General features: G+C 40.9%; 1 protein-coding gene across 2 annotated transcripts in view; it reads right to left on the reverse strand.

The window, feature by feature from the left end:
• The window catches only part of SACM1L (SAC1 like phosphatidylinositide phosphatase), a 69801-nt gene that overhangs the window by 13282 nt on the left and 43146 nt on the right, over nucleotides 1-13373 (reverse strand). The window contains exons 8-12 of one of the 2 annotated variants that reach the window (XM_055557118.1): nucleotides 9119-9220; nucleotides 6965-7050; nucleotides 6095-6181; nucleotides 5534-5602; nucleotides 2704-2787 (exon numbers count right to left, since the gene is read on the reverse strand). In XM_055557118.1, coding sequence (XP_055413093.1) covers nucleotides 2704-2787; nucleotides 5534-5602; nucleotides 6095-6181; nucleotides 6965-7050; nucleotides 9119-9220 — 428 coding nt within the window. The remainder of the gene's footprint in view (nucleotides 1-2703; nucleotides 2788-5533; nucleotides 5603-6094; nucleotides 6182-6964; nucleotides 7051-9118; nucleotides 9221-13373) is intronic. The other variant, XM_055557119.1, reaches the window with a different exon arrangement.

Below are 13373 nucleotides of genomic sequence, written 5' to 3' on the forward strand. Positions count from 1 at the left end.
TGACCTTCTCATGCTCATATCTACTGAAGGAAAAAAATACACACCAGTATCTTTACACGTTTTTCTCTTTACACGTTTTTCTAGAGGCCCTAAGATAGGAGTCAACAAGCCCAGCAAAAGGCTAGAGACGTGAGCTCAGGCACAGCAATGAGGCAAGTTAATATAAAGTAGCCTTGTCCAACTGAGTTATCTATTGTGTATTTATTCTCTGCCCCCAGGTGCCAAGAATAGGGCCCCTTTCTGATTTTCCAACCAATTAAGATATTCCAAATGGTCAAACTCGATTCAGGCCAAGGAGGGCTAGACTGTGTTGCGTGCTTGAGGCTGTGAGAAGAACAGAAACAGGATGGCCCCTACTCCGGTTGTTACTTGTTCATCCTGCCAAATATTCACTTTATCAACAGCCACACATCACACACGCAAGTGGTAGAGAGAACTTCCTGGTCTGCCAACCGGTAATGGGTTGTTTTCAGTTATCTGATATTTAAGAGGCATAAATCTCAAAGCTGGAACACATCTAACAGGGAAGGTATCCTCCTAGGAATTGAAAATGCTGCCCCTTGAGAGGGAGGAGAAAATCATTAACCAACTCCCGAAAGTCAAGAGAGGAAGAAGAATGCAAAGAACCTGGGCACCAGGGTACCTGATGATTCTCACACAAGCCACTTTCACCCAACTTCCTGTTCAAGCATCAAGTCAAGTCATGGAGGAGGAGGACTAGAAGGAGACTACACTCTCCTCAACAGAGCAGAATTTGGATTAGGCGCCTGCTCTCGTGTGACTTCCTGGCTCCAACGGCTGAAGGAACAACAAACACCAATACAGGGTGGGCTTCCAGCAGGTCAAGAGCGCGGTTCTCTCACCTCAGCGGTTATCTCAGGGCACAAGAGGGGCCTTAGGCATTAGCATAAAAACAGACGTTAGCCAACTGTGGGGCCTTGTTGTTGCTGAGTCACATCCGACTCTTTTGCAACCCCACGGACTGTAGCCCGCCAGGCTCCTCTGTCCATGGGATTCTCCATAGTAGAGTGGGGGTTACCATTTCCTTCTACAGAGGGACCTTACACACTAGCATAAAAACAGAAATTAGCCAACTGTGAGCTAGACTTTGGGCAGACTGAGAGTGGGGGAAGCACTTTCAAAGGCAGCTCCATTAAAATTGGTGGCATCATATTTATTTTTGGAGAGCTCTGATCATGGCCATAGACTCTTCTGAAGAATTTAAGCGGCTCATTAGCACCTAAATGCATTTGGATTCTTCGGCTTACATCCTTCTAAAATTATGTTTCTGTCTTCTCAGAATATGTCTTACATCATTGTATTTTGGTAACAATAGCTTTAGGGTTTCACTTCTTGGCAGAAAGAGCCTTCCAAGTGCACTGGAACACCAAGGGCACAACTTTAGACTGACATATGCCTCAAGTTCTCAAAGTTAGCTTCTGCTGCAAACCCGCCTACAGAAACTCTCTGAGGCACAGAGAGAGTCTTAACCAGGGGTGTAACCCAGCAACCAGGAGATAAACTTTTGCTAGAATATATGATACATGCTGGTTCAGGTCTTAGATATATTCTGAGTAATTCCTCTGAAAATTTTAAGGCACATCTTGGACAGGAATCACTTCTCTGATTCATGCAAAGTGTGTCTGGACAGGTCCCACTGTGAGAAGGCAGAAATGTGCATGGAGCAAGGGTCTGAAGAATTTGCTCGAGTTTTTGAGTTGGATAAAACAAACTTAATTTCTTCCCCAAAGGTTATGTCCTCATTTTATGTTTTAAAATTTTCTATAGCTTAAAAAAAACTGTCCCCAAATAACCCAGTACCATTTCTTTGAAAGCCTTCCCCGCTGCCTGTGACCACTTCCTACCAGAGTACACCCCATCTCCTAGCCCAGATTCTGGATGCAGGATGCTCCAAGCAGCTGACTCATCACCCTGCACATGCCACAGGGCAACTACTAATGTTTTGGGGTCCCCCTCTTTTCTGACAGAGCTTCAGAGAATTCCTACTGTTGTCTGGTGACTGACAGGAGAGGCAAGCTGCCGCTCCAGACAAGGCCACCACGCAAGAGTAAATGGCTCCAGCTTGTGTGGGGTCAGGACCAGGCAGAGGCGAGGAACTTAAAGACCCAGTGGCTGTGGCAACACAAAGCCTCAAGGCGAGGATTTCAACCCAAATTCAAATTAAAACTCAACTGTTAAATTATTCTGTACAAATGAGCTTATTTATAAGTAGAGTCACGGATGTAGAAAACAAACTTACGGCTACCAGGGGATATGGGCTGGCAGGGGATAAATTGGTAGACTGGGACTGATATATACACGCTACAATATATAAAGAGATAAAACTAATAAGAACCTGCTGTGTAGCAAAGGGAACCAAGGAACTCTACTCAGGATTCTGTAATGGCCTATATGGAAAAAGAATCCTAAAAAAAAGAAGAGTGGATATATGTATGTGTATAATTGACTCACCCTGCTATATAATACCTGAAACTAACACAACACTGTGAATCAACTGTACTCCCAGTAAAAATGAAAAAAGAAGTTATCCTGCAACATGAGTTATGTCAGAGAAAATTTCAAGCAAACAAAATCACGCTTTAAAAACAACAAACTGAAATATGTCTAGAGAGAGATCTGTGTACTTGCATGTACATGAAGTGCACACATAACCTGAAAAGCCCAACAACAGATTCTAGTGAGGTACCTGATCATTCCATTCCCCAAGGAAGACACCATTGTTGCAAATGCCTGTTCAAGTGGCTTCTCTGAGCCCTTCTGATTTACCTGTAAAAAATTAAAACCACCATAGCTTTAAGTTTAATTAAAAGGAGATAGTGACATCAGCAAAATGGCAGACTATGAAGCTTTAAGCTCTTGTACCCTCACAAAAACATCGGAGAAAAGAGATGCTGTCTAAACCAAATTTGTAGGAACTCTGGAAAACAAAGGTTTCTAGCAACCAAGGAGAGGTCCAATCAAGATAAAGCCATCTTCAAAACTGGAGGACAATTTTGTAGCATTTTTCTTGCCCTTGCCTTACCCTTTCTCCAGTGCAGTGACAATCTTAGCTTAAGCAGCAGCACCAGTTCTCAGTCCCTCTCCTCTAATTGGAGGGAGCAGAGGAGAACTTATTTGCAAACTATTGTGTATGTTTTGTTCTGATCTGAAGGAGTGACTTGGCGGTCTCTGTCCTGCATAAATGTGAACACAGGCAGGGAAAGTGGTCAACACTGCTCATATAAGCTGCAAGAGGACTAAAAACCAACAGATGCCTAGGGCAAGATATTTCAGGTGGTGACAAAGAAAAGACCATCTAAAGCCGCAGAAGCAGCTGGGGTGTTAATGATGACTCTTTGGGAAATTAGGATATTAAAAAACAGCCACATTCATGGAGGGTTTTAGAAAGCCCTGTGCATACCCAAGCAAGATGCATACTCTGAAAAATCCTAAAAAGACCTTAAGGCTTCACCTCAAGCTAATCCCTAGGTTCCGAGCAAGCCTAACTAAACACGTGAAGGACTGCTCTACCACAGAACCAGTCAGCAGAAATTGGGAGATGGGTTTGTTCTCTTTTTTGGTTCTTCCTTTGTCTATTTCAGGTCCTGACACTCAAGGAAATTTCTATCACACTGTTAGCTGAACACAAGCAAGCTAAAAGAATAGAGACTTTAGTGAGCATACACAAGGAACAGTCTTTGCAAAAATAGTCTGGAAAAGTCTCAAAATAGATGGATTACTATAGCATTCAACAATCAAAACAAAACAGGAAACCCCCAGGAAAGAAGAATCTGACTTCCTGAGTTACTGTACTATGTACATCCAATAGCCTGTTTTCAACAACAAAAAAATCATAAGGTATACAAAAAAAAAAAAAGACAAGGCTTAGTTAATGAAAAAGGATAAACTGATAGAAATCATCTCTATAGAAGCCCTATTTATAAAGAACTTTCAAAATAACTGTCCTAAATATGCTCAGAGCTAAATGAAAACACAAAGAAGTAAAGGAAATCAGTAAAAAAGGATATGAAAAAAAAAATGAGAAGATCAAAGAAACAAGAATTATTCTAAGGAACCACACAGTAAGTCTGGAGTTGAGAAGTACAAAAGGGAAACTAAAAATCCACTAAAGGAGTTCAACAGCACACTTGGGCAGGAAGAAAAAACAATCAGCAAACTTGAAGATAGAACAAATGAAATAATCAAGTTGAAGGAGCAGAAAGAAAAAAGAATCAGAAAACTGAACAGAGTCTAGAGGACTTGGAACACCACCGAACACACATACATTCACTATAGGAGTCCTAGACAAAGGGGAGAGAGGGCCAGAGAGCCTAGAGAGAGAAAATGGCAAAACAATTTCACTACAGGAGTCCTAGACAAAGGAGAGAGAGGGCCAGAGAGGCTAGAGAGAAAATGGCAAAACTACTTCCCAAATCTGATGAAATACAGAGATCTTCAAATCCAAGAGGTATCCAATCTCCAGATATGACAAATCCAAAGAAATTCACATCAGATATTATAATCGAGCTACTTAAAGACAAAGAGAGATCTTAAAACCAGCAAGAGAGAAAGGACTCGTCACATACAAGTGATTCTGAGCAGAATTATATGCCAATTTCTCTTCAGAAACCTTAGAGGCCAGACGGCCATGAGATGGTCTATTTATGTACTGAAAGGGAAAAAAAGGACTGTCAACCAAGAATTCTATATCTGGCAAAACTGTAATTCAAAAATGAGAAATTAAGATATTCTTAATTTTTAAAAAAGCTGAGGGAATTGGTAGCTCAGCTGGTAAAGAATCTGCCTGCAATGAAGGAAACCCTGGTTTGATTCCTGGGTCAGGAAGATCCCCTGGAGAAAGGATAGGCTATCCACGCCAGTGTTCTTGGGCTTCCTTGGTGACTCAGACAGTAAAGAATCCACCTGTAATGCGGGAGACCTGGGTTCGATCCCTGGGTTGGGAAGATCCCCTGGAGGAGGGCATGGCAACCCACTTAGTAATCTTGCTGGGAGAACCCCCAAGAACAGAGAAGCCCGGCAGGCTACAGTCCATGGTGTCACAAAGAGCTGGACATGACTGAGCAACAAAGCACAGCACAGATCTGCCCTACCAGAAACACTACACAGAGTCCTCAGCTTAGAATGAAAAGACATTACAGAGTAACTCAGAGCCAGGTAAAGAACAACAGTCTGCTTAAGATAAGCAAGACACAAAGGAATGAACGCTACGCAGTATAATTTAGATAAGGCACTTAGAACAGGCAAATCTACAGAGACAGAAGCAGAACAGAGTTAACGGGAGTTGAGGTGAGAGGGATAATAGAAGGTTACTACTTAAGGGATACTGAGTTTTTGCCTGCTATGATGAAAACTTCTGGAAACGAAGAGTGGTGATGGTCGCACAACACTATAAAATAACTTAAGGCCACTGAACGGCACACTTAAAAATGGTTACAATGGTTAAATTTTGTCATGTTAAAAAAAAAAAGATGCTAAGGTTTTGTTCCCCAAGAAATGTAAGAAAGACACATACCAGATTGATTATGACTTGTTTTCCATAAATAATTATTTGTGAATCAAAATGCCTTTGGAAACCATCCATCTAGAAAGAGGGGGAAAAAAATTATATACTTTACCAGATTACAAGAATACTTCCAAAATGTTTAAAAGGATCTCCTTAAATGTCCTATCTCTATATTCAAGAGAATGACATTAAGCTGTCTTCTAGATATTCTTAATACTGTGTAGTAAGTAGTAATTATAAGCCATTCTACTCTGAGCTACAATATTACTATTTTATTTCTGAGCTTAATCTCAAATAGAATATACTAAATATTTTAAACAGCATAAGGTTCCAAATCTCACTGAGATCTCTAAAATCAAAATTTACTGTGACGTTCAATTTGTTTTTCCACATTTTAATATGCCATCTATACAGTCTCTTGGTTTAGAGGTCCACTCTGTGCCAGAACCAAGGAGAAAGGCCTCAAAGACATTGAAGCCTGACTTATGAGGAATACATGCTCTATATGCAAATTATAATTCCAGTAAGCTTCTATTCATAGTCAATGAAAATAGCATGGAAGATACACACATGATTTGCTACTTTGTTGATCAGTGGCAATGGTTTGTACTTGAGGTTTGGTCTTTGAGACCAATAAAGTGGTATTGATCCTCGAGTCTACAAAAAAAGAGAAGATATGTAAAAAGAAACATATACACACACACTTGTTTTTCTCAGCTTTCTGTCAGGGGTATGTAAGTATCAATGACTGAAAAATAGAAAAATAAACATATGACCTACTAACTATGAAACAAATTCATGCTTACCTGCTCCTAAATTCGTATTTGGTGGGGAAACATTTAGAAAGGACTTTTTCTGATTTTACATACATGTACTTGTGGACAGTTGGGCTTCTCCCAAATTCTAAAATAAATCAATTTATCTACAAGTAAAAATTACCAAGTTATATCTGCTATATAATTTGGCATTATAATAAAACGAGAAAATAGCTTTATTCATTCTCAAAAGAGTACCTTTACGAACTTAAAAATATTTTTAGCCATTAATGCTCTCAACCACCAAGTGAGCCACTGCTCGGGTATTCCGTCACAATGCCGTGCATGGCACGTCGGGTCGGGCACAAACCAGCTGCTTGTCCTGTGCTCACTGCCCTGTAGAAGTCTGACGGGTTAAGCACACAGATGCCCCATTTCCACAACCCCTGCACCGCCTACCCTATCCTCTTCTGTAGGGATTTAATTCAAGGGCCGGAAACAGAGGAAGCTGAGTGCCAGCCAGCTTAATGGAATATCCTTATTCTGGGTGAACTCTATCCACATCATAGACTGCGATATTTCTTTAAAAAGGAGAGAAAAGGAGAAAACCTTCAACAATATAACGGGAAACCACAACCCAAGCTGAAAAGGCCAACTGGCTGGCTGCCTCACAGACGTAACTTGCCTGTACAAATGAAGCCCTGCTCCCATTGTAATGCACAATTTGTTCTGTTTCTACAAAGTTAGCTGCATGGCCTTCGGAGTCAATTCCTGAATTGAGAAAAAAATTAACTATATTTATTACATAAGAAAAACACAAGAAACTCGCTAATTCACTCTTAACTTGAAGAGAATTAAGTCAGTTCAAATTAGTGGAAAAGTACTTTCAAAACTAAATTTCAAACAAATGCAGAGTACACCATCAGAAAGCTAACAACAGATGCTTGCTCATTTACATGGGCTTAAAGGCAGTATTAAGGACCTATTAATAAACAAATGCTGTTGACTGCTATTTACTATATCAATTATTTATATATACACAATTCCTCCAAAACAGTGTTTCTCAAACTTTGTACATCGTTTAAGAAAAAATAAGTTCTCAAAAACCTCTGAGAGTGTATTATGACATAGATGCCAGTTTGAAAAACACCATTTTGGAAGTTAAACCATTAAACACAGTATTAAATGCAAATGTGGGCCATTTTGTTAATAGTTTTTGTTATAATGATGCAAGTAACCCAGGAGATGCTGATAATTTTAACTATCAAAATGAAAGCACAAAAAACTGTATATAATCCTATAATTTCTAGAACTCCATGCATACACCCAAAAAAAACTAATTTGAAAAGCACTGCTCTTATTTAGCCTTGATTTAGTTAGTTCTTTCAAATGTTTGAAGCATTACCTTACTATCTTGTTTATATTATCTATTTTAACTAAGGAAAGTTTGCTAAAAATAAGCAAAGGCAACTTTCAATTAGTGCCTGACTCAAATTATCAGTAAAAAAAAAAAAAAAAGTAGATTTTTAACCATCTCAAATATTTAACATCCTTTCTATCTGACATATTTTTAAAACACATAACACTGAGGTGTAACATGAATATCACTGTTTTTGTTAACATATTTACCAGAAAGGGAAAAAAATTATGAGTCAAATCAGCAATAAAATGCCTTTTCAACACCTTCTAAAACCACTTGTTGAAGCATGGGCTATACTCAGTTCTGCCCAGAATTTTCATTAGGGATAATATGTGGTTATTTTAAAAACTGAGACTGGGAGTAAGAGTGTGCAAGAGAGAAGAGCTAAGAGTTATGTGAGAGAGAGGATCTTTAAGAAGGGATTTTCAATATATATTTAGTTTAAAAAAACCCAAGGTGCAAGAAAATGTACACAGTATACAACCACTGCCTACAAAAGGAGAACACAGTTGCAATAACATAAACATTATCTGGAAGATAAGAAACCAACAACAGATCAGCTGGTCAGGGGTAAGACGCTGCAGATACAGTCAGAAAGGAGAAATATTTTTAATTGCATATCTTTTTATATTTCTTGACTGCACTGCAAATTTAAAGCTTTTAATTAAAAAATATGACTCCATCTAAGACAATCCAGATACAAAGGCACTGCTAACTTTAATCCTGGTTCTATAACCTTGGTCAGGTAACTCACTAAATGTCTTTCTTCCTCTGCTGTGCTCAAGATTAATGAAATGACTTTTACAACCTCCTAGCCCAAAACTTTCAAGATTTACCATAGAGTAAATCCACAGTTTTATTCTGATATATTTTGGCTTAAAAAAATAGATTCAAGGAAACTTCTCTTCACAATGACAGTAACTTTTAATACAGATTTTATACCCTGGTTTAAGCAAATTAGCATGTTGCTAGGACAAAGTCTAGAGAATAAATGCTCGAATGTAAATCTTAAAGGCTGAAGGCACAAAGTCAAATGTCTAGCTTTATACATGCAAAGAAACCAAGAGCAATAAAAGAAAAATACTTTCTGATACTGGTTTAGGTTACTGAAAACTACAGTGATTTCAGCTATGCTTTCGGACATTGAGCAAATAACACGACCGGCTCATCCTGAAGTATTAAGCAGCAGTCTACAGTCTCACGAACAATGCAACGGCTGTCACCACAGCAGCTGGAGTCAAGCACAGAAGACCTACCTAATCATTATAATGAAGCAGGAGATAAACATTTAGCGAGGCTATCAAATGATAATGAAAACAAATAAAATACAAAAGGTTACATTCATGTCACCATGAGCCAAACACGAATTAGAGACAGATATAACCCAGTACCAAATCGCGCCGACAAAATTCATCTCACCTCTCACATAATAGCGCACACCAGCTCTGAAACAACTCCTCCTCGAGATGAGAATCCAATCAAAGTATTTTCCATTAATAGAACATGAGTGCATGGTAATAACTCAACTACATTAAGAAAAATACAACATGTGGAGAAATCATTTGTATTATTTTCAGATGAAATTTGAATCTCTCTACCCTAGTTAAAATTACTCTGTCTCTAAAAGGAAAAAAAAAAAAGCACAGAGAATATGCAGATCTTTGTTTCTTCATGAATATTCATTCACAAGCCTTTACTTCTGATTGTGAAGTTCTGTCAAGTCAATAACCCTATGATGACATATAGTCAGTGTGTTTAAGTGGTTCATTAGAGTGTCTCTATTTACATAATATGATCTCCTTTCCCTGACAGTCTCAACCACTTTGTGGAAGTATACTAACCACATCACAAAAAAATCATCTTTGAGTCAAAAACATACACATTTAAAAATAGATTAACCTTCAAATAAGAAATGGAAAAAAGACTAGGCTACTGAAATTTGTATTATATATATTATATGCATAATTACAAATAACAGTTGGTAAGCATATGAAGATTTACAGGTCAAATTGTAAATTAAAGACTTCAGAAGCAGATAATTAAAAATTATCTCCTCCTTCCTCATGTGTTTGGCCATGGTTATTTTATATATATATATATATAACATTTTTCTTAATATAGTTTGATTCATCCATTATAAAGCATTCAGTTCAGTTGCTCAGTTGTGTCCGACTCTTTGCGACCCCATGAATTGCAGCACGCCAGGCCTCCCTGTCCATCACCAACTCCTGGAGTTCACTCAGACTCACGTCCATCGAGTCAGTATAATAATAAAATATCTATAAACCTACTTTCAACTTCCAAACAGTATCAAAACCCTGAATCTAACCATCTGCTCCTTGATCCCATCCAACTGTCTACTTGCCCACAAGGCTTGTGTAGACCAGTCTTCCGCCTTTTAAGTGTAATCCCTGATGGCTCATTTGGTAAAGAATCTGCCTGCAATGCAGGAGACCCTGGTTCAATTCCTAGGTCAGGATGATCTGCTAGAGAAGGAACAGGCTACCAACTCCAGTATTCTTGGGCCTCGCCTGTGGCTCAGCTGGTAAAGAATCCACCCACAATGTAGGAAACCTGAGTTCGATCCCTGGGTTGGGAAGATGCCCTAGAGAAGGGAAAGGCTACCCACTCCAGTATTCTGGCCTGGAGAATTCCATGGGCTGTGTATAGTCCATGGGGTCCCAAAGAGTCAGACATGACTGAGTGATTTTCACTTTTTCATATGCAACCATGACTTAAAAACACACAGCTTGTTTATAAGAATGGCACAACATTCTTAATATAACTCCAAGTCCTTGTTTATTCCCCCAGTAAGTACCTAAGAGTCATCATTACTATATGAAGCAGCAGTTCGGTCCTTTTTGGTGTCGTATGAAATCTGATAGGACCGTATCACAAAAGCCCTAATTGTGCTGATGGAACTTGCAGTGTTCAGAGTCGGTTCTAACATTGGTGCTGCGGACATTCTTAAAAAACCTCCTGGTATAAACACGTTGGGTATACAGAGGGGAGGGCCTAGTAAATTCACAAGGAAATGCTAAATAATTTTCAAAACAGCAGTACCGAATGACACTAGCAATATGAATTTCTAATGATTCATCCTTCTCCATCACCTGGTATAATCAGCTTTAATGATTCATCTTGAGCTCCCAATACACAATCCTTTAAAAGCACAGTGCTAAAGAAGACTTCAAAGCACTACTTATGCATTCATTTGCTCAAGTTACCTCTTTGGAGCAGGGCACAAAGATGGATCAGACAGGAGCCTGCCCTGACAGAACTGAGTAAAGCATGGAATATGTCTGTTTCATGAATCATTTTCTTCTGATTACAAGATGAATATCCTTCCAGAAAGCATTGGAAGGAACAAGAGAAGAATAAAAAGTCATGCAGAAGCCCCTCATCATGACACAGCTTAAGTCAATGTGTTTACTTCTAATCTTGTATCAATTAGTGACTCCCAGGGCCACACGCTCCCACGTGGGATGCCCATTTCACATGTCCTCAGCTTCTGACTACTCCTCACAGCTAACGGCACTGCTTCCATGTCACCGTGAAAGTAGCCGCCACCACATGCTCCCACCACACCCATGCACCGGCCAGCCTCCACACCCACAAAGCTGCTTCCTTTCTGCCACGGCGGCTGAGCTGCACAGTCCAGCGGACGAGCTGTCCTTGCCAGGCCTGTGACCTGTGCACGGGGTCCCAGCCCCTCACACACTCAAGGACACTGTGCCGGCAGGGACTGTGCTCTCACCTTCTTCACAACCTGGCTTCCCGGGATGTGGTGAGAGCCCCCACTGGGGAGGGCAGTGAGGGAGCAGGAGCCTAACCTCCCTCTCTAACGGTCATTTTAAACGACCAGCAGCACGTCAGCTGATCCGACCCTCTGCGTGGACACCTGGTATGCCTTTGCTTTGGGACACAGCTCTCACTTGGCTGGGTCTCCTCTTCCTCAGTGGCCTTTGCTGGGTGGTCTTTATTTCCCCAACTTTAAATCTTAGAGCCACTTTGTGTGACCTGTCCTTCCACTCACTCACTCCGACGCCCTGCTTCAAAGGCCCTCCATCCTCTCTGGGGCTCTAGCATGGACTATCTAGGATCCCCTTCAGACAGTCTTCTCTCTTCTCCACACCTTTTCCTTTGCTATGTACCTTTCTCCCTTTGAGGCTCTCATCCCGTAGCTCTGAATGCCATCTGTACCCTGAGGACCCTCAAATATATGTCTCCACTGTGGACTTCCCGCCTAAACTCCACTTTCATTAATCCATGTTTTCTTGCCATCTCTACTCTGATATCCACAGACATTTCAGGCTTAACATGTCCAAAGAAAGGCCTGAATGCTCTGGCCTCCCTCCCACCTCAGCTCTTCCCCATCAGTGCATGGCTTCCTTCCACTTACTCTGGCCAAAAACCTTAAGATGCATACTAAACCCTCTGTCCTTCCCCATGTAATATAATTTGTCAAACTCCTTTTAGCTCTATCTTCAAAACTTATCTGGAGCCCGAGCACTGTTGATCGCCATCACCTCCCATCCGGATTACGACAACTGCTCCTAACTCCGCCTTGCATCCCCCCTGCTCCCCTTGGGCTTATTCTCTGCACCAGTGTCCAGGTGGCCCTGTCCGACCATGCCGATTCTCTGCCCAGATCCCAAGCACTCCTCCTGACAGTTAGGCCAAGCTGCCGAGGGCCTGCAGGATGCAGGCCCAGCTGCATCTTGGAACCCAGCTCCCGCCTGCCCTGTCCGCTCTCTGCCCCAGTCATGCTCCCGCCACGGGCCCTCTGTTCTTGCTGGTCTCTAATTACAGAACCCCTGACGACAGTTCTAGTCAAAAGTCAACACTAAACAAAGAACAATGTAGGGCTTTCCTGGTGGCTCGGTGGTCAAGAATTCCCCCGCCAATGCAGGAGACACAGGTTTGATTCCTGGTCTGGGAAGATCCCACATGCAGCAGAGTAACTAAGCCCGTGTGCCACAACTACTGAGCCTGTGCTCCAGAGTCCAGGAGCCGCAGCTGTTGAAGCTCTCACACCCTACAGGCCGTGCTCTGCAGAGAGAGAAGCCGCTGCAATGAGAAGCACACGCACTGCAGCCAGGAGCAGCCCCACGTGCTACAACTCGAGAAAAGCCTGCACACAGCAACAAGACCGCCACAGCCAAAAATAACTACATACATTTAAACATTTTTTAAAAGGCCAATGTTGAGCTTCAGATTTAAAGCTAAATGGATAATCTGTTTCTATAATCCCATTTACCATTATTTGCCCATTCACAATCTCATTTTGGAATTAAAACACACACACACAAACAAGTGGCCCAGATCCTTAAAGCGCTACCTACATAGAACATTTGCTATCATTTTACCCTTAGGAGAACTTGAGAGAGCTTCAGGGAAAAGGCAAAACAAAACCAGAAAAAACAAGGGCTTTTATCCTGACATTTTCTGATTTCTATTCCCTCACAACTGTAGAAAATCTTTCCTGCATTACTGTTTTCTGCTTTTAAGTATAATAAGCATGATAATTTAAGGAAATCACATTAACACAATGAACAAATAAATCACAGACTGCTGTGTTAGCTCACAAGCTTCTTTGGGAGTACTTGAGAGAGACCCCCCTCAGTTTCTAGCAGAGCCCCGATCTCGGGCGCTCAGCAGCACACTGGGCGGA

The sequence above is a fragment of the Bubalus kerabau genome, chromosome 20 (genome assembly GCF_029407905.1).
Source record: "Bubalus kerabau isolate K-KA32 ecotype Philippines breed swamp buffalo chromosome 20, PCC_UOA_SB_1v2, whole genome shotgun sequence".
Lineage (NCBI taxonomy): Eukaryota > Metazoa > Chordata > Mammalia > Artiodactyla > Bovidae > Bubalus > Bubalus kerabau.